This window comes from Athene noctua, chromosome 2 (assembly GCF_965140245.1).
Source record: "Athene noctua chromosome 2, bAthNoc1.hap1.1, whole genome shotgun sequence".
In the NCBI taxonomy this organism is placed as follows: domain Eukaryota; kingdom Metazoa; phylum Chordata; class Aves; order Strigiformes; family Strigidae; genus Athene; species Athene noctua.
The window spans coordinates 91167583-91188999 of NC_134038.1; the positions used below are offsets into that span (position 1 = coordinate 91167583).

A 21417-nucleotide genomic window follows, 5' to 3' on the forward strand; every position below is an offset into this window, starting at 1 on the left:
TTTTGTCTTGTGATCATTTGTGTCTCAGTGCTCAGATTTCAGTCAGAAGCAGGTAACACTATTGTTATTCACTTATTTCATTGATTCACTCAGAGTGCAAAATTTTTCCTACTACTAATTATTGACTAAAGAACTCTGTTAAACCAGTGCTCATCTGAACAGCTTGTGTGACATTAAAGGAATTTTTTAACATACTGGAGTTGAAGAGGGAGTTCTTCAGTATGTTGTCCGTATTTCTATGCTTCAGTCTTGTGATTCCAGCATGATTCCTTATCACGAAAATATAATACAAAAATATTTCATTCCTTGTTTTTCCTTTTTTAGTGAAATAGATTTTCTCAAGAATGAGAATTTTGCTGTGTCAACGGTTTATGGTGTAGCGTCCCATCCTTCTTTAAAACAAGTGCCTCTCACAGTCTCAGAGGACAATGGACGGTACTTGGATATCAAGAGCTCTGAGAATGACAATAAACATGGAAACACTGAGGAGACAAGCCTTTCTTTATCAGCTGAAGTGGATTCAAGGACTTCTAAAGATGATACACTAAATTCTGTGCCCTGTAAAGAAACACAGAAACTGTCGTCTTGTGCTCCATCAACTAAAACTGCAGTCCACTTTGATAGACCTAATAGGTTAGTGTTAAATTTTAATCTGGAATGCTTTAATTGAAAATTTTCTTAAAGTGGATAGACATTTTTCTAACAGTAAAACTCTGCAGAATTCATAGATAATTTGTGTTTTGAATGCAAATAGAAGACTTAGCATACCTTTAGGGTACAGTGCTGATATCTTAATTTTGTTCCTTATCTTTTTAGGAAGGAGTACATTTGACAAACCTACATTTTTAGTATTAAATTCAAGGGTTTCTTTTCACCTCCTACTTGTTTCTAAAACCAGTTCTGTTCCGTACAACATAAAAAAGCTAAAATCAAAAAGGTAAATGGGAAGACAGGGTATTTCCATTCTCTTTTAAATTTAAATTTCATAATGAAATCTCTTCTGCTTGAAGAGTGATTGGGAATTTTTTTAGTTCCTATGTAGATGTGTATCGCTCTCTTAGAGTATCAGAAAGGGTACCTGATGACATTCTGCTTTGAGTTTTGAATTTGGGGCAAGTTTTCACTGGGTAACTGATTCTTTTACTTAAAATAGGGCGTTCATGTGTTATTAAATGGAGACTGAATTTGTGTGTCTGCGTGTTCTTGAGAAAGCTGCTTCAATCCACATAGTCTTTTTAAGCATTATAGTGAAGAGGGGAAGTAACATGTTCATTAAATAATAGATAAATCACTGTGTAGCCATCAGGAGTAACACAGACCACAAGCTTAATGAGGGTAGGTACAACTTCTGAAATTACCATTGTGGACAGAGATGCCCAAGTAGCTCACCTTATGAACTTCCTGTTGCTATTCCTAGTCGAGCAGGTAGCCATTCTGCTTTGTATTTTGTCAGTTCCCGTAGTGTTCCTTTGATCGTGTTGATACAGTAATATGTTTCTAGAATTATTTTCCATCTGAAAGTACCAATTAGAAACCTATGTGTGATATTCTGTGGAGATGGAAAATCAATACAAGCTGCAGGGGGTGAGAAGAAAAAGAAGAAAAAAAAAGAGTTGCTACCCCTGCTCATAATTAACTTTTCTTGCAAACCCAAGGTATCCTGTTTTCTCTGGATTTTCTAAACTTCTTGCATTGGTTCCCGGGGGCAGGGATGCTTTTTCAGTGATATCTTAACTTCAGAATTGAACAAGAGGAAAGATTTCTGAATACAGTACCTTAGAGTCTTACTACAGATTGACTCTCTTCTAAATGAAAATACTAGTGTTGAACAGGAAAGTAAAACTCGGCTTAGATTTTTCTGGAAAATTTGCAGTGGTTCCATTTCAGCTTTTCAGATTACTTTTTTTATTTCACATCTTAGCTGAATATATAGACTAGGTAATAATCAAAACTTACACCTATTGTACACTGATTGCTATAAACTTGTCTACCTACTTTCATCTGTAGCTTGTGGCAAGTTTCTTTTTGTTCAGAGTAATTGGGAGTGCGGAGAGGCATTAAGTGCATGAATTGAGGGTTTGGGGATAGTGAAGATGGGTATCAAAATAGAATGAGATCAGTGGGTGAAGAAGGAACTATGAGAATCTCCAGTGCAGTTTATGACAGAAACAGAATTTGTTTCGCCGCTCACAGATCTCTTAAATATCACTGTACATGTATTGATTTTTAAAGTAGTTGAATAAAGCCTTGAAATCCCCATTGAGTTAACTTCAGAACTCCCCTCAAATGCAGTTCACTGCAGAAATAAGTAATGCATGTGTAATATGTAGCTGTTTTTGTACTGAGTTTTGGGTTTAACATGTCAATGAAGGGTCAAAGGAAACCGTATTTGATAGAGTGTTTTATAGATCCATATCACTAAATTTCTGCCTGGATTATGCATATGGTTTGTAATAATACAGTAAAATTTTTAATAATTAAATTATTTGTTAAGTATTTTGGGATCTCTGGGAGAAGCAGATAGAAGTGCTGGATATTTATTTAAGTCCAGGTGTGATTATTTGTAGAAGACAATTACTACAATCTATTCAGAACATATTAAGAGATATTAAAAACTAAGACTCTATCCTCGAAGACAAGATGGTTGCTACTGTAGCTAGGGAGTGAATTCTTGGCATAAATCTTGCCCAGATGGGAAGAGAGGATAGAAGAGCAAGTGAGCCTGCTTTGTGTGACTGCACTCAGAGCAGCTGTGCCTCCATGCCCGCAAATGAGGACATGGCCATCATTGGAAAAATGCCCCATTTAACAGATTGCAGGAGAAAGCACTAGCAGCAGTTTAAATAGACTGTGCCACATGTATTTATTCAACTCATTTTAGGTGTTTGGTAGTTTGCACTAAATACAAGGTGTTTTCTGTATATAGTAGTCATTCCTGACTTTTTCAGTAAATTGACTCCTTTGTCCCAGTGTTATATGGAATAGTAGTGCTTGGGGTTTTGTTCATCATACTTTCTTATATTTGAACATCTTCACTATTGTCTTCTGTTGGCCCTTGAAAAGACTTTCCACTGACTTGTGTGCAAGATGCCTGAGTCTGTCATCATTTCTATTCAGCATAGCCATCAAGGATTTTACTAGACTTCATCAAGGAGAAGCTTTCTTGACTCTAAATATAGCCAGCGATCGTACTGGTATCCATGCTGCCCAAAGCTTGCCATTAATTAACCCACAGGGAAATTCAGTGACATATTGTCATACTTAGTTTTCAGTCTCTGCAAAATGGGGATAGAACTTTGCCCTTATGTAGGATTTTAATTAAGATTTCAAGCAGGGAAGGATCTGACATTCTGCAGGACAAACGCTGAGGTGAAGGACTGCCTGGGCCAAGGGCTGGCCTTGCCACTCTCCTAATGTTAAGCTGTTGCTTTGCAATGCTTGTTCCTGTTCTCCTGGTGTAAATAAACCTTAAAGCCTCGAGTATCGAGTCTGTAAATCTGTCATTCAGGGATACTTTTACAGAATAAGGAATAACATGTTGTTAAACAGAGCTCTTTTCCAACAATGTCTGTACACATAATTGCATGTGCATAGGATTTTGAGTGCTCAGCTGCACAAAATAACATTTTTAAGAGTTGAAAGGTGATATACCACCTTCTACATTAGAAATAGGAATTGCATCCTCCCTTAAACTCATACATTGTCATTAGAGGATTCAAACAACAGATGATGACACAAGGTGAGATGTTTTCTATGCATGTTTTGGAAGACCAATGTTCTTTTTCCTCTTCAAGCATAGTGGACGAGGCAGTGTTAGAATAGCATCTAAATAAATGCCTCAAATAAGGCAGAGGGAGTTGTCATTACCAGGAAAAATAGAACTGCTGCTGCTTGCCTGTTTTATGTAATGGTCAGTCCAGTAATAGGTTTCTGAGAATATTTCTGTCAAATTATCCTCCTTAAATAGGAGTTATCAAATTATCCTCCTTAAAGGTTGTTTAAACTCTTACCAGGGTTATGCGTATACTTAAGGCTCTGAGTAGCTAGGCTGTGTTGGCTGGTGCTGTGCATGGCCATGAGACTGTGCTTCTATAGATACACATCTACAATTTGGGATTAGGGAGCAATTTAAGGTTAGTTTTGAGGTTCTTGCTATGTATTTGAATCAAATGTTTAGATCCCAAAGTGGCACTTGAGGAACCTCTGTTTAATCCTGAAGATTGTAAGTGACTGACTACACAAATGTTTTTATGCAATGTGCAGAATCAGAGCATTAAGCAAAAATACTGTTTCTTGTGGTTTTCACACCCCCCACCCGGGTTGCATAATTGTATGCTTCCTCTTGTATTGCTAAAGCTTCCTTTTCTTCAGGCCTTAGTCCTATTTTTGTCCATGCAGCAGTTTGAAAGATGTTACATTTTTCAGAACTAAAAGTAACTTTTTAATTAGGACCCCCCCTTTTTTCTTGCTACAAACTAAACACCCCAGAAGTCAAAGGTAATTTTAAACAAAAACTTCTGCAGTATGCTTCACTTAAAAACATGCTTTTTGAATGTCATTTAATGTTTCTGATCTATGCTTTTCCCCCCCTCCCTTATTGACAATATTTCAGGAAATTGTCACCAGCTTTCCATCAAGCACTACTGTCTTTCTGTCGGATGTCAGCAGACAGCCGTTTGGGATCAGAGGTATATTTCTCAGTTGACATAAACGAGAAGATCCTTTATACCACATGGCAGCAATAATTGCTTTGAAACAAGACTTGTTAACATATACGGAGAGCTAACTTTATGTGCATGAAACTTGAGAAATAAGGATATGCTTTCAGATTTTAGCTTCAATATGAAACCTGGTAATAGATATGTAATTACTGGGAAGTTTTGAGTCTCTATAAGTGGGTTCATGCTTTTGAAGCTACTGCCAGATCAAAAACTTACGGCTTACTGTGTGTGAGTTAATTAAATATTTTCTGGTAAGTAAACAGTCTGCTGCAATTCCTTTGAAAGGATACTTTTCTGTTCCTGTGCTTCATTTAAAAAAAAACAACTTGGTTTTCTAGGTATCTCGGATTGCAGACAGTGAAAAAAGTGTTATGTTAATGTTGGGACGCTGCCTGCCTCATATTGTTCCTAATGTGCTGCTTGCAAAGCGAGAGGTGAGGAACCCTGAAATTCTACTTTTTATTTTTGCCAGGATGTTTTCCTGTTCATTTTGAAGATGTGTCTAATTTAATGAAAGTCTGTTACTTGCAATCATGTTCTTACTTTTGTGCATGCATCTCTGCTCCTAGAAAATGGTTTTACACCTCTCTCAGGTGAGTTGAGTAAATCTGCATGGTACCCTAATACTTCTTCCTTTGCTTAAGGCACCCATTAGCATTCAGCAAGACTAATTGTTACTGTAGGTCCATCTGTTTGTGGTAGCGCAGATGCTTTTGTTAGCAAAGACCATGGTTAATGTGTGTTATACAGAGCAGAGGATATAAGTTCAAACATTAAATTTAGTTTATCTACTTGTTTTAATAAGGATTAATGTTCAGGTTCTTTTGCAACACTATGTACTTGAACCAAAAAATTTATTCTACCTTCCTTTTTTAGAAGCTCCATTATCAGCCAAGACAAAGATGATCAAAAACACCCATTCATAAGAAAACTAGCAGTCTTGCTTGTTTGTTTCTCTTAAATTTAAAATGAAGCTAAATTATGAAAATACAATGTTTATTTTGAATGTAAATGAAGATGATGTTTTGCATAATCTTTCATACTATATAGTGTAGAAAAGGAAGACTGTAACTGAAGATGGAAAAACAATGACTGGTTTTCTATTGCTTTCTTGTAAATACTGCACAGTATCAAATGTGTAAAAAAAATAAAACTAAGAAAATATATCGAACAAAAGTTCAATGGCTTTATAGCTGACACAGAAATTCAAGGTTTGAAGCAGCACAGCTTGTTGAGTAAGTTTTAGTCCGTGTTAAGGGGACCTACAGTATGGTAGACTTAGTGCATTTTGCATAAATTCATTTTAAGGCTTTGAAAAATCCTCAAGAAATTTGTACTGATCCTATAATCTAAAATTGTATAATATAGGAGTAATGATCAGCAGTTGACATGGTGAGTTTGAGATGTACTACATTTTGAAAGCCTCAAACTTTATAAAAACTTTGGGTTTTTTTCAAGGGGGTGGGGGTATTAACTGGGTGCTCTACAAATGGTTCTGTTAATAGTCTTTCAGAATAATTCTCTGAATATTCCTGGATCAGTGCTTAATTTCTGATTTCTTATTTATTCCTTTCCTTCCCTCTGCTTGGCAGGTTGTGGTATTTTGGCTTATTTTCACAGCTTGTAGCATAATCTGTGTAATGCATTTAATATTTTTGTGACCTTTTAGGCTATTTCCTACTTACTTTGTTTTACAGTTGAAGTTACATTTTTACATGTGTTTTTGCCTTAAAACATCTGTTTCAGTTTGATTGAAAAAGCCACAAGTGAGAATTGTGTAACTGGATTGCATGGGATGTTTAATTTTCCAAGAACTGAAGTTTGCTTTAAAATAGCTTTTCTCAGTTACCACCCGTTGCTGTAACTATTGTAATGTTCTTTTAGATGGTAGTTGTGGAACTTGAAGGAAAGCTTGGGTAGACCATCTGTTAGTATCTATTAATATCAGTATTATGAAAAGCTAACCTAAGAACTAGGCTCCCTTCAGCAAGGTACAACTTTGGGTTTTGTCCAAAACCAACTTTATCACGAGAGAGTCTTAGCAAAAATTTACAGAGAAGTGGTATAAAAATATACCAAAAGATCACTGATTTAGAAAGATATGTAACAGGCTCAGGTTATAAAGCAAAGTGATCACTACTCTGAAAAGATACAGTGGTAATGTTTAAGATATTACACTGTCAGTGTGTTGGACATGAAAATTAAACATAATTTTGTGATGATCCCCTAAAGTACCCATCTTTGTTCTTTAAACATCAATCATGTTGAAATTGGTTGCAAAATCTTAAACTGAAAATATTGTGTTATATATTTTCATTTTGGAGAAACTGGATTTGTGGAGGTTGACGATATCTCAGTTGGTTTTGTCCTTTACCAGAGATTCAGAAGCCATTTCACCAATGCTTTTAGCCCTCTCAGTGTCAGTAGCAGCCTGCCTGACTTAGTAATAAGTGGTCTAGTAGATATTCCAGTTAACATCCAAGTGACCAGTTAGTGTCAGAACACCTGATGCGTTTTTGAAATGGTTATTTTTGTGTATTGCTGAAGCTTTAATTGTTCTTCAACGTCTGTAGTTTAGGTTCAGATGGAAGATAAGAAAGAAGAAAAAATACAGTATTGCATAGGGTGGCTGAGGAAACCGTTTTAGTTGTTTCTAGAAGAGCAGTTCAACTGGGTAAAATCAATAATGCGTAATATAGGATACTTGTCTGAAAGCAGTTTATAGTTAGTAAAATTCCATGTATCAACACACAAATTTAATTTTAGTTTTATTGCCAGTGTCTAGGTTATCTTAACTGCTTGAAAATGTGTATGTCAATGTTTAGATTTGTGTGTGAATGCACTCACAAACAAAGGAGATACTGCAAGCTCAATAGTAATTTGAATGAACCGTTACAAAATGATAAAAACAGGTTCTTCAAAAAAAACCCCTTTGGCTGGGCATGCAGCCTGTGATAACGCTTCGCATATGAGCAGCTGGACTTCATGCAATTTCATCTGCATTGGAATCTGCTTCCTCGATTGTGTTTTTACCACTTAAAAACAAAACACATTTAAGATTTTAAAAAAAAACAAAACACCTTCTGTTTGTCAAGAGGTATACCATAAGAAGATTCCTTTGACTAAACTGTAATTAGAGAAAAGCAGTCTCTTAAAATTTTTATGATGACTAACCAGTGGAATACTGATTTCTCAACCTTTATATGATGTAAAAATCAATATAGTTTTGTCAGGTAACAGGAGTAACGTTATTTGAATGTACAACTTCCATACTCTGCGGTATGTAGTCGCAGAATTGGAGCCAGAGTAAACTTTTTGGCTTAACATCAGGATCTTGTTACTCTTGTTCTTAATCAAGAAACACTTTGCCATAATTATTTATAGTTTTTATCTCACCTATTCTAGGGTTAGTTTCTGTAACTTTCGTTTGTGTTATGCAAACTTAGCAAAACCATGACAGTAGTGGTTTACTAAATGTGCACCACTAGATTTGTATACTGAGAAGCTGTCATTTATACAGAATTCAATATGTTAAGAATAGAGTTTTGCTTTTATTTCTGTGTAAAGTTAAAGCAAAAGTAATGCTGTGTTTGCAAGCTCTGAACGGGTGCCATTTTCAACTCTAAATCTATAGTATTATTTTCTTCTAGAAAAGTTGTTGAAGTTAGCATGTAATAACTACACATAAACATCACCAAGGCACTTTCATTCTCTGTCATTTTTTCTAGGTAGCTGCCTCTTAAAACATGGTAGAGCTGAATATCTTGTTACAGATTTTCACCTCAGTCTTATGCTTCAAAAAGACATAAAATATTGTCTGTCTTAAAAAATGTGAAAGAATGCTTGGCATTATATTTAAATGGCTGTTTCCAGTGGCTGTGTCAAACAGATGTCATTCTGATTGGATAAGGATAAAGGTATTATAAGTTTGAGTTTCTGGGCATGAAAATTGTCAGCTATCAGTATTTTCTAAATAACTTTCTATTTCACAGAATAGGGGTGAACAGAAAAATATAAATGAACAATTAAAATATTTTCTGTTACTCTATAAGATTTAGATTGCAGAAGGCTTCTATAGATTGTTTCTGAAAAACAGAGATAGAGTTGACTAGTCTGTCTGCTGGTTCTCTTCTGGTTTACACAGGGTTTTGGTTTGGGGGGCTTTTTTGTTTGGGGGTGGAGTTGTCCCCATCCCACATGAGACAACCATAAGGCCTTTAGCTGATGACACCCAGTTGGGTGGGAGTGTTGATCTGCTCGAGGGTAGGGAGGCTCTGCAGAGAGACCTGGACAGGCTGGAGCCATGGGCTGAGGCCAACTGGAGGAGTTTCCATAAGGCCAAATGCCGGGGGCTGCCCTTGGGCCACAACAACCCCCAGCAGCGCTACAGGCTTGGGGAGGAGTGGCTGGAGAGCTGCCAGTCAGAGAGGGACCTGGGGGGGTTGATTGACAGCCAGCTGAACAGGAGCCAGCAGTGTGCTCAGGTGGCCAAGAAGGCCAATGACATCCTGGCTTGTGTCAGCAATAGCGTGGCCAGCAGGGACAGGGAAGGGATCTTACCCCTGTACTTGGCACTGGTGAGGCCGCCCCTCGATTCCTGTGTTCAGTTTTGGGCCCCTCACTACAAAAAGGACATTGAATGACTCAAGTGTGTCCAGAGAAGGGCAACGAAGCTGGTGCAGAGTCTGGAGCACAGGTCGTATGAGGAGCGGCTGAGGGAACTGGGGGTGTTTAGTCTGGAGAAGAGGAGGCTGAGGGAAGACCTCATCACCCTCTACAGCTACCTGAAAGGAGGGTGCAGAGAGCTGGGGATGAGTCTCTTTAACCAAGTAATAAGTGACAGGACAAGAGGGAATGGCCTCAAGTTGCGCCAGGGAAGGTTTAGACTGGATATTAGGAAGCATTTATTTCCATAATGGGTTGTTAGGCGTTGGAATGGGCTGCCCAGGGAGGTGGTGGAGTCCCCATCCCTGGAGGTGTTTGAGAGTCGAGTTGACATTGCGCTGAGGGATATGGTGTAGTTGGGAACTGTCAGTGTTGGGTTAATGGTTGGACTGGATGATCTTCAAGGTCTTTTCCTACCTAGATGATTTTGTGGTTTATTTCCCTTCTCTAGATATGAGGGACTAGTGTAGTTTTCTTATAATGAAAGCTCCATCTTGGAGAGTAAATATTTTCATCTAGTCTGAAAACTGATTTCTTTCAACATGGTGTAGTTAAACATAACATGATTCATGGATGAAAGGAGTTGAATATAATATTTATTAATTAAATTGCCAATTGTTATTAGTTTTATTACAGTAGTGTCATATACAAGTTTCCAAATAAACAGTAGGAAAAAAAAGTACAAAGGTTTTTTCACACTTATATCTGCATTAATTCTTATGTAAAAGCATCCCTTTGGGATCTACAAGAGGCTTAATTTGGATCCTGGAATAATAGTTTCATCCTGTGAAATGTAATTATGGTGGTAATTTTAATATTAATAAGATAATAAGCTCAAAGTTCTGAGTCATGTATTAGTACTATGATGAAATATCTTTTTCATTTTAAAACTAAAAGGGTGAATTCTGAACTTCAGATACATTCTTCTGCAAGAGAGTCTGTATCAGTAGTTTGTTAGTACCTGCAGCTATTTCAGTTGCTACTGAAGATTATTTTATTTACTAGTTGTCAGAGGCTAAGTTACAGCACAATTTTAATATAGTATTGGTTCACAATATAAGCACTAACTATTAGAGAAAAGGGACACATTTACAAAATGGAGCATAATGTCATCCTGGTTTATGTATTATGTTGTCACCTGTTTGCCATATTATTGCAGTAATATTTGAAATAATAAAGATAACTGTCCTAAGCTACTGAAGTAACCAGTCTTCACACTTAACACTAAGTTTATTTTTTGAAGTAATTATTTTGGTTATGAGCACTCCAACAAGAAGACAGTAATTAGTGAGAAAATCTGAGATGAAGAAGAGTTTTGTCAGAATGTTAAACAAAAAAAAAAGAGGGCAACAACACAGATAGAAAATTCCTCACTGCCTTGTAAGAAAATTGTCAGCAAAACAGACAAATGCTTGCAATAGGGTGCATTTAGGAAAAAAAAGCTTTAGTAATTTGTTTTAATACTTTAAATATGTACAAGGAACTATTTTGCATATAGTTGAGGTGGTACTATTTATCATTCAAAAGCCACCTTCTTTTGACCATAATGAAGAGCAGCTCCATATGCCCATGTAAATGTTGACTTTATTGAGAACTTGAATCGGCTCAAATAGTGAATCCTGTTCAAAGATAGAACATATTGTTGTAAGTTAGGGAGAAGTTGTCCAAAGGTACTGTGGTGAAGAAGTGAGGTTTTCTTTGGAGAGACCAATGTGGACAGTTATAACAGAAGTAGAACAGGGTGAAGATGGGCCGTTTCAGTTCTTCTGTGCAGTGCATTAGGTCAGCTTTATAACCTTGTCCATCACTCACCATTGTGTAGCTTATCTCACAGTAAAAACCAAATAACTTTTTTCTTTCTATTCTGCATCTGGGTAGCTCACAGGTACAAACTGCTGCAGATAAGAACTTGCCTTTTCAGTAGCAGAGGTGAGACCTCTGATACATGATGTTTTATTTCAAGTTGCAAGTGCTGACAATGTTGTAATGGCAGTCTGCTTGGCATCTAATGGGAAAACAGTACTGCAGTTCTGGAAGTGTCTCCTCCTGGTATTACTGACTAACACCAACAGGAACTAATCAGTTTTCCTAAGGCAGAGGCAAAAGGGAAAAGAGGGACGTGGGGGTAAATAGAATGTCTAGGAAGGATCCCAAATAAAATGGGGAGTTTGTTGGTTTTTAAAAAATGCATGTTCCTGCTTTATGACTGTCAGTACAAGTGGTATTCCTTCCCAAGGAAGGCAGAGTGTTTCAGATAGCACTGGAAGTCCTCTCCTTGATTATTGATAATTATATCCAGTCTCCATAACAATGTTATGAACTTTCCTCTTGAATTTAAACAGCCAAATGCTAATATTATTGTGTCTTAATGGAAAATTACCACTTACTACAACATTTCTTTACTGTCTTGAGAATGAAAAATCTGGGATTTATTAAGTCTACATCTTAAGGCATGGCCCTTAGCCAACAGGAAAGAATGAGCTTGAACCTGCCTTTAGGTTGGTTTTTGTTCTTAATCATCCTGAATATCCTTAGAAGAATCTAGCCCTTTCTAAGTCTTTGGGAGAATTCACTTGACTGTTTTGTCCATCTATGCAAGCAGGTTTGTTATTCTTGTCCCACAAAGTCCCTTTCACCTGCAGTTTTACCTTCCTGTCCATTAAGTCTATAGGCAGCACATAAAAACACTGTTCAAGACTTCTCACTGTTTCTCCACTCCCCTTAATAGAAGGAACTGTAGAAGCACTGGTGCAGCGATGCAGAGAACACTCTCTTCTCCCATAGTATGCATGAAAGAATGTGACCAATGGACAAGAAAATACAGCTAATTCCATCAGCTATAATAACCATCTTTCTGCAAGGTAAAGAACCAGCCTTGTATCTGCCCCATGTCAATGGTGTTAGGTAACTCATTAGCTTTTCACAGACAAGGTAGTAGTATCTAGGTAAATATTTGGAGGTGTGTTCCTTTCATGCAGACTCAGCTGGAAAAAGATAACTTTAACTTCCTTAAATTTGAAAAGAAGCTTAAAAAAAAAAGCACTCATGCCACTGTTTTAAAACCTAGTGGTAGTTCTGAGTGAGCAGTTGAGATTTTTGAGTAGGTGCTCAAACACACTAGGAAAGTGAAGTCAGTGTGGTGGTTTCAACAACTGAAACAAAAAACCCAGGTCTTAAAAAAAAATATATATATACATGTCCTATTTAATGGGTTTGTTTGTGGGGTTTTTTTTTAAATTCTTTATAAGGAGTACTTAAGAATAATTGCAAGAGCAGTTGGATAATGTGAACTTAGAGTAGATTTCAGAAAGTTAGATCTCAGTAAAGTAACACAGCGGTTTTTTTGGATTCAAAGTTTTTTCCATGAGCTGTATTCTTTATGATGGAGTTAGTAATTATGTTGTGTATCTACAAATTGCAATTGGATTTCTTCTTTAAAAGATCTTGGCTTAATGAATAACTAGTGGTATTTAGAGTAGAGGGGTTTTTTTTATTGTTTCAATATTTTCTTCAGATCTTTTGGAGTTAAAACAGTGTTTGCAGGAGAGAAGATGCTTCTGTGAAGTACAAAAAAGTTAAATAAGTTAAGCCCCCTGCCTTCTTAGAACCTTAACTGGGCAAAACCTGAATGTTAGGTATACAAAAAATATAATTTAACATGGAAATTCTAGAAGGAAAGGAGCTTTCAGCTGAAGGAAGTTACTTAGCTCTTCATGTGCTGTACTTTGTAAAGTTTCTTTAATACAGGTTTTCAATTCATGTTATTTTGTGTTGTGCTACACTTATAAAAACAAACCCAAAAACTGGATCCCTTTAAAATATTGACAATTGTAAATCTCCAAATTGTTCCAAATTTCTTTTTCACTTTTCCTTCTGTACTTCAGATTTTTTAAACAGTGGATAGGATATTTCCACATTCATTCCTCTGTCTCATCATAAAATACCTAATTTGCCCTATAATTGGGTTGAATATTGAGAACATACCTTTCAGAATGTTAAAATACATTTTAGGTTGTGTCTCGGTCATCTTCAGGGGTGAAAAATAGCACACTGAGTAGGGTTCTTGTAAAATGAAAATAAAAGCTTATCAGGACTACCTTAGGCAATCCTCTTAACATACAGTATCATTTGGTGTTTAACATAAACATAGCACTTGCTGTTTAGGGAAATACAAGTTGAGCTGTGAGGGCGTCTTTACTGTTGTTTCCTCATGTCCACCTTGTTTAATAGACTTAGTTGCAAGAACATCATGAATAGGTCACTTTGAATGTCTGCAAGAAGAAATTGGCACCTCCCTGCAAAATTTTTACAAATAACTATAGCTTTTTCCAGGTTTTTTTATAATCTTTCTCAGTAACTTTAGGGGTGTTTCCCACTGTCATCTGCTTGTTTGTCACTGTTTATTAATTCACAAAAAGTTTGTATGATAAAAGTGGTTCAAAAGTATGCAGCAGGTGGGAGAGAAAGTCTCCAGATTACTTGCCTATGTTTTCTCTGCAGACACCTAGGTTTGTCTTGTTCTTTTCCCTGGATCTCCCAGTGTGATGTTTCTATCTCTAAGATATTAAATAGCCTAGAAATTATGTGGCTTCCAAATTTGGTTGGAGTAAAGACTCACATCAACAAGGTCAAGGAAAGGGACTTCCAGTCCATGTTTTAGAAACATTTGTTTCTTCTGGGAATGAATACCATGAGCTTTGAAGGCATAATTAGAAAGGAGGAGGTCTTCCCTTTTGTGAACAGCCTTATGTTTTCTTTCAGTTAATGTTTTACATAGTATTTTCTTGGTAGTATGTTCTGTAAGGGAATTCAGTTGCTCTATAAAGAAAATTTAGCTTCAGATATTGCCTCTTTATTGAAAACCCCCCCGACAAACCTTTAAAAAAACCATACAGTTCTCAGTCAACACAAAATAGAGGGTATCTGTGTGCGGTCACCTTTACCAATATATGTTTCTCAGTGCTTATTTAAACCTATGCACAAAACTGTGGGCATGCTTAATTGAAAATTTTAATCTTTAACTCCATGGCATCAGAAATAGCTTTTTCTCTAGGAACTTTGTTCCATAGATGTCTGTGGAGCTTGCTGCAGTTCAGTAGGTAGTGAAGGCAATTTAAACCATGATTGTCCTCTAATTCTGGTTACAGGTGACCTGCATATGTTCATTGTAATCTTTGAAGAGCATTTTATTTTATGTGCTGGTTCTCCCTTGATCTTTCCTAGCAGGAAAATACTTCTAACTTTTGTAGACCTTCACTTTTTTCAGGTCACTTAAGAGATCAAGTCTCTAAAACATCTTCTCTAACTGTTTTGATGTTATGTGGCTAGATTTATCTTCTTAGTTTCTTTTGCCATTAATGAATATATGCCCAAAGCGTTTTTACTTTGTTTGGTTTTCCCCTACCCACAACTTTTTAGGAATTGATCCCACTCATACTGTGTACAGCCTGCCTCCATCCTGAACCCAAAGAGAGAGATCAGCTTCTACACATACTGTTCAATTTGATCAAACGACCGGATGATGAGCAAAGGTGTGTTTGTGTTTGTGTGTTGCGGGATAAGAAGGAACTTTTTTCTTTGTCAAAGAAACAGAACTAGTAGAAACTGGATATTACTCGATGATTTTAACCAAGTTACACTTAAGCTTATGTTTTGCTGATACAGTGTTGAAAAATTTATGTGGAATTCAGGACTTTCCATTTCTGTGACCTGTACTTTCTAGTGGCTGAAATGTAAGAATGTTCTTGGTAAGCTGCAGTGTAACATATCAGTTCCTTTTTTCTTTAAAGATGAACTGAAATGCTTTATTAAAAGGGCTTTAAGATCATAAGTCTTAGCAATGGTTGATATAGAAAATAAAACAGCTTTTTTAAGCTTCTGTCTTAGTTTGTCTTAGTGATCTGTATGTTTTAAAGTTAACTACCGTGTTTAGTGTGGGAAAATAGCATGAGAAAATCTTCCTACTTACGATTCAGTACTATGGTAGCAATAAAAATTTTAGAAGACTGAAGCAGTGATTTAGTTCTGACAAGTGTTAAGACCTTTGCTTTATTTTGGTTAAGACTTTCAAACAAAGTCCACTTTTTATTTTGTTTTCTAAATTTAGTTCTTCCGTAGTATTCAGGAGATCTGCCTTGTACCATTCTTGGTAAGAATACCCTTAAGGTTGAAAGACAGTACCTTAGCTGGTATGTTTCCTTCTCTTAACTGTGGAAAGATTTTTTCATACCTGATCTATAGCTCTTCCTTTATTTTCGATACAGGTGTTTCATAAAGCATCTGTATCTATCATTGATCTGTTCTGTCTTCAGACAGAATAGGCTTTATGAAATAGGTGGAAAGCATTTTTTTTTGAAGATTCTCTGAAACAGATGTCTTCCAGTGTCTTTTTCCCATGGTAAAATTTAGAGATGAGGTACAGTTGGAAGAGATGGGCTTGGATACAAAAAAATACATAAACAAATAAAAGCAGCTTGTAGCACAGTGGCACCATGCAGATTGAAATTACAAAAATATAGTCCTTGTTAAACTTCAGATTCATTAGAAATCTGCTTCTGAAACATCTGCCATTATCTGAAATATTTTGAGTGTCCCATACAGATTGAGAAGGTAAAATAATTTTGTGGTTGAGAGGGAAAGGAAGTTACATCTCACTTGTATTCTCTTGTAGTTTTGTTACAGGATTGGTGGCCTATCAAATAGATTGTCCATATGCCTGTTTAGCTGCAGTTCCGTGTGTCTTTTTCATCAGCTAAGAAAGAAGAAAATCTAAGCTTCTTTTTCCTTGAAGTTGTTCATTCTTTGTTGTGAGTTAGAGATTTATATCTAAAACCAACTCATCTTCATCAGAAATGTGGGAAGAATATTCTGCCATAACTTCCAGGACAAAACATGTATATACATAATATACATTTACACACATAAAAATCATAATCTTTTTAGAGGTGCCATAACATCTGACTGAAGAATAAGTAAAATTCTGTCAAATAAAAGACATTCTGAACACAAATTAGATAGAAAATACCTATTCAGAATTTCAGTCAGTGTTTTATACTTGTTAGACTTTTTTATACTTTTTATTTGCATGAAGTATTTTATGCATGCTTGTTTTTTATTTAAATAAGTTTAATATTTTAGCAGTCTTGTGCAGTATGAAGTAAGCAAAGACATTCAGGTTTAGTAACCAGAACAATGGTATTAATTATTTCTTATTTATCTTCTGCTATACTGTACAGGCCTACATTATACATTAAAGTAGCAGTTGATAACGAGTTGACTTTTTTAATTTGTTAAATGCAAGAGATGGAGATGTGACATTAGATTTCTATTACTGAACACATTAAAATAAGTATTTTACTTTAAATATTTGACCTTGTAAAGTATGGTAACAATTAGGTGGAAACCCTGTATTGTGTTTCTTGCCCATGTGAGAGGCTCTTTGGTACATGCAGATATAGCATATTACCATAGTCTTGTATACTAACGTCATATTTAACAAGGCCACTTTTATCCTCAAGGCTTTGTTCATTAATGTACTATTCAACTTTTCAAAATGTCTATCGTATTCTCTTCTGCAAAGGAATACATGTGTGTTAGCTTTACTTAAACATCTTTTTGGACAGTTGTGTTGGTTTTGGAAGCTAAGGAGCGATAAGTCAGATTAATATTGGGGTCTTCTAGAACAAGGTCAAAACATAGTTCAAAACTCTTGATGATTTCCAAGTAATGTACCTAGAAGCAGCATTCTTAATGATAAGCTAAAATCCATTAAGCTTAGTGTATTTAGTGTGACACTTCATTGATCATATGATGCCACCTCTTACAGAACACATGTAATTTGCTGACATAATAAAGAAAACACTAGTAAGTAAGTTTTTATTATAATCTTTAGGAGTGACAAAAGAACCTTGAACTTTGCAGTGTAAGATTGAATTGCTTACCAACACGTGCAGTCTCTTTCGAAAACCTCTAGAAAGAGTTTAGAGGTGTTAAGAGGAGAACAGACAAAATTTAACTTCTGCCTTGTTCCTCTAGTCTGATTCTTGATTTCACTTTGGTTTCTGTACTGATGCAGCAAACTAGTGCTGCTCTGAATTGTACTGATTGGCTTTATGTACTTGCCTAACTGATCATAAGTGCATAACCTGGAGAGATCATTATGACAATAAGTAGAAAAGTTTTTGCTATATCCAGCATAGACTTCAAGTTTTGTAACAGCTTAGTGTTAACATTTTTTGCTTCAATGACCTATTGTTGAGATTCTTAGAATCTTTCCTTCCCCCGAAATACTGACTGTTGTCATATACTTTAAAAATTATTACAGTAAAATATTTATAACATTATTTTTTAATATTTTTGCAATATCTTAGTTCCCTACTTCATATGCAAGGCAGAAGGAAATCCGAGTTAATCTTGATATTTCATGGAACTCCTAATTTTTGAGGAGGTTTGATTTAAAGAAAACAAATACATATTTTGGTTTTCCCCATTTCTAATGCAGATTATTTCAAGTGATTACTGTATCCTGCTCTTTGCTTTTTTAATATCTTATAAAGGTATTGCCCAAGTCTGTGATTAGGTGCAGTGTGTACAACCAAAGACAAGCATTTGAGTAACTGTTTTGTTTGATGTTTTGTCAGAATTATCACAGCCTTTTGTCTCTGTATTGCTATCACATATCATCTGTTGATTTCTTGAGTCTTATCTAATCATACATTTTTGTTTTCCCTCAAGCTTCTTACCTTGGTCAAAGGTCTAGTTCTCTTTATGTGGTAGAGAGGAAAAAACCACACAGAACACAAAACCAAAGAGCTTGTGTGATTGTTGGCCTAAAGAATGCTGGGAAAAAAAGAATTTTAATAGATTATTTCTCCTTGAAAAGATTCTGAAATTGTGTCTTTTTTTTTGCTGGAGTATATTGTATAACTAGTTAAGAAATAACTAGCAGATTCTCTGCCTTTCAACCTTAAGGGCATACTATTAGCTGCAGTAAATATTTAGGAGTTTAGACACGACACTAAAATGGTAACAATTCTGGCTTACTTTCCACAAAGTAGTAATAAACATATTCTCAGTGGTGTCCTAATCTTACTGTGGAGGTGATAAAATGAGTGTCTTATGTCCGTGTATTATTGTTTGAAGCTGGTTATTTAAGTGTTGATGTAGGCGCTAAAATAGAAGTGGTATATATTGCATGCAAAGTAGGTATCATTCCAGTCCTATTAACAGGAGAAATAGAAGTACAAAATGTTAGCAAGATAAACACTTATTAAATAAAAGTTAGAAGATCACAAATGACAGCTAAATACAATTTTAATGAAGTTTTAAATATATCTCTGTGATTGTGAAGTTAATGGAACAACAGTGATTTCTTGCAGTCTTTGAGGAAAGTTAAAAAATGCAAGAATATAACTACAAATGACTCAAGTGATCATAGATACTGCTGATTGATTAATTGCTTCCTTTTTAGAGTAGGCTTTAGAATATTTCTGACAAAACTCCAGTATTTTGGGAGAGATTACAGTAACTTGCAGTTATAATGTTGCAAAACCATGTCATGAAAGAATTAAGTTGTTGTTTTGAATGAAGTTCATTAAATGTCATGAAGGCTTCCAAATAAAAGCAAGCAGTATGCATACTTGACTGAAACACTGTGGTAGTATGGTAGCGTTAACTAATTTAGATCTTTTTACTGCATGATGAATCATAGCATTCATTAATAAGGATTAAATGAGAGATTTAGTCAGAGAGTCCCAATCTCAGACATTAGCAAATCAGAGATTCTCAGGCTCTGGTTCATGGGATTTGGGATCTGCAAATTTCTGGAAAAAGTGTATTAAAAAGAAAACAAGATAGAATCATAGAATAGTTTGGGTTGGGAGGGACCTTTAAAAGTCATCTAGTCCATCTATTTTAAAAGTCATCTGTTGGGACACCAGTGGCTTTCAATTTAATTTTTAGCCTTTAAGACAGTGTGTATGGTGTGAAATTTTGACAGTAGGCAATTACCTGTTACCTGACAGTATCTGTTTCCTAACTTAAATATATTTTATATATTATAGAACTTTATAAACAGATTAAATTTATGTTTTCAGACAGATGATACTGACTGGGTGTGTGGCATTTGCCCGACACGTTGGACCAACACGTGTAGAAGCTGAGCTTTTACCACAGTGTTGGGAACAGGTAACTGATAATTTTGTTCTTTTCTCTGGAAAATTAGTTAAAAATTTGTAAATGTCAAGTTTTATCTGTTTGAGAGGGAGGTTTTTCTAGTTTCATTTTTCAGTGAATGGCAGTTCGAAGTATTTTTCAGAAAGGTATTTGGATGTTCTTTGTCCTCATTACATTATATAACATTAAAAAGAACTTGGAAGCAAAAAATTTGTCAAAGACTATCTAGAGATTGTGGTTACCTGCATATACTTGCATATGTTTGTAGTATTGAAAAGTAGATATGCACATGTTCATCATCAGTGTTGCCTAACCTTTTGCCAGGTAGGTGTCTTTATAATTTGTGCTGTAATTTCCTATTGGAAATCCATTTTTATTCAGAGATTTCATTTGCTGATTTTTATGTTGTATTAAGTCCCTGAAACAGTGTCTGCATTTCAGCTAGTTGAAACCCATAAAGAGAAAATTAAAGATCAAAGTAATCAGAAGTCAGTCCCCTGTAGATGGGCATGATTTTACAACTGTAAGATCAGCCTGAAGCTTAGATGTGAATTCTAGAATCAGTGACCTCTTTGACAGATATTCTAAATTTAGAGAAATAACTGAACAACCAAACTGAAACTCTTACTGTTTCATCTGAGGCATAGAAACAGAACAATATGAGTTCAGGTGAAAATTCATGGCATTTTCCTACCATAATGAAGAAGAGGGAATTCATCATTGCCTAAAAGACAGTGAATAACTAAGCCTTGATAGAGTGGTAATGCTTACTTTGATGGCACAGTCTTTCTGGTCTGATAATTGTCTACTGTTTCTTGTATAATGCAGCCATCTGTGTTTCACAATAAAGTCCGAGCTTTAATAGTCTTAATGCTTTCTGATGGCAGCAGTACATATTATATGCAGCATTTATGCTTATATGTATGACCGATGTATCTATTGATTAAATGAAGGACTCATGGCAATAGTAGTTGAACACAAAACAAACCATGTTTTGTTTTCATAGTCCTTTTCATGACATTTGAACAGTGTTTAAAAAAACAGTCTCACCTCAGTAGGAGCACATCTTCATCATAGCAGTTTCTTGGTAATTGCTGATGCAAAAGAGAAACAAGTCCAACTGTAACAGTACAGCATATCAGGCTGCCAAGCCATATGTCATCATGCCTTTATTTAATGCAGTTTGCCAGACTTTTTATGACACTGAAACCAGGTCATTATTTTTTCTGGCAAATATACCAGCGGAATCTCATTGTCACAAGACTGAGTTTGTAGAAGGAACTCAAGAACACACATAGCTTTCCACCTTTTCTCAGTAGATGCTTTGATCAGGGAAGTGTTCATGCAGTTGGTCTCCACCCAAAATCTATTTACAGATGCAAAGGACTGGGCCCTCGAAATATTCAGCATTTTCATTCACATATTCTGGAGCTTAGAGTTATCAGACTATTCTTTGAGATATTTCTACCTGCTCTTCGCAGGTAGAACTAGATAGCTGCGTCATCTGAGTTCAGCTCAAGGCTCTGTGAATGCTAAAAGTTCCCTCGGAACTAGTGAACAGTTAATCCACTTCCAAAATTGTACTCCTGCTTCTTAAAGGAAAAGAAATGGTAATAAACAGTTTACAGTTATGTTTAAGTTTCTAAGTGCTAATACTCTTCCCTGACCACAAACTTTGTAGAAATTTCTCTTTTTTCCTCCAGTGTGTCAGTATGTCTTTGCAATATCAGGGGTGATATTTAGATTGCCTTGCCAGTCTACCTAAACCAGTTGAAACTAGACTTTGCTGTTTCTTTCAGGTAGGCAGAGTTCCAGAAGGCAAAGTGTATCTCTGTTACCAGTAGGGAAATTGCATTTG

At 35.8% G+C, this 21417-nt stretch overlaps 1 protein-coding gene across 7 annotated transcripts in view; it reads left to right on the forward strand.

Moving 5' to 3' along the window:
* RELCH (RAB11 binding and LisH domain, coiled-coil and HEAT repeat containing) overlaps nucleotides 1–21417 on the forward strand; it is an 82276-nt gene that overhangs the window by 26598 nt on the left and 34261 nt on the right. For 4 of the 7 annotated variants that reach the window (XM_074899563.1, XM_074899565.1, XM_074899564.1 and 1 more), the window contains 5 exons: nucleotides 325–633; nucleotides 4613–4688; nucleotides 5060–5155; nucleotides 14805–14917; nucleotides 19481–19571. In XM_074899563.1, the coding sequence (XP_074755664.1) occupies nucleotides 325–633; nucleotides 4613–4688; nucleotides 5060–5155; nucleotides 14805–14917; nucleotides 19481–19571 (685 nt within the window). Of the gene's footprint in view, nucleotides 1–324; nucleotides 634–4612; nucleotides 4689–5059; nucleotides 5156–5290; nucleotides 5315–12146; nucleotides 12248–14804; nucleotides 14918–19480; nucleotides 19572–21417 lie in introns of those variants that run through there. The other 3 variants (XM_074899562.1, XM_074899566.1, XM_074899568.1) reach the window with 2 other exon arrangements.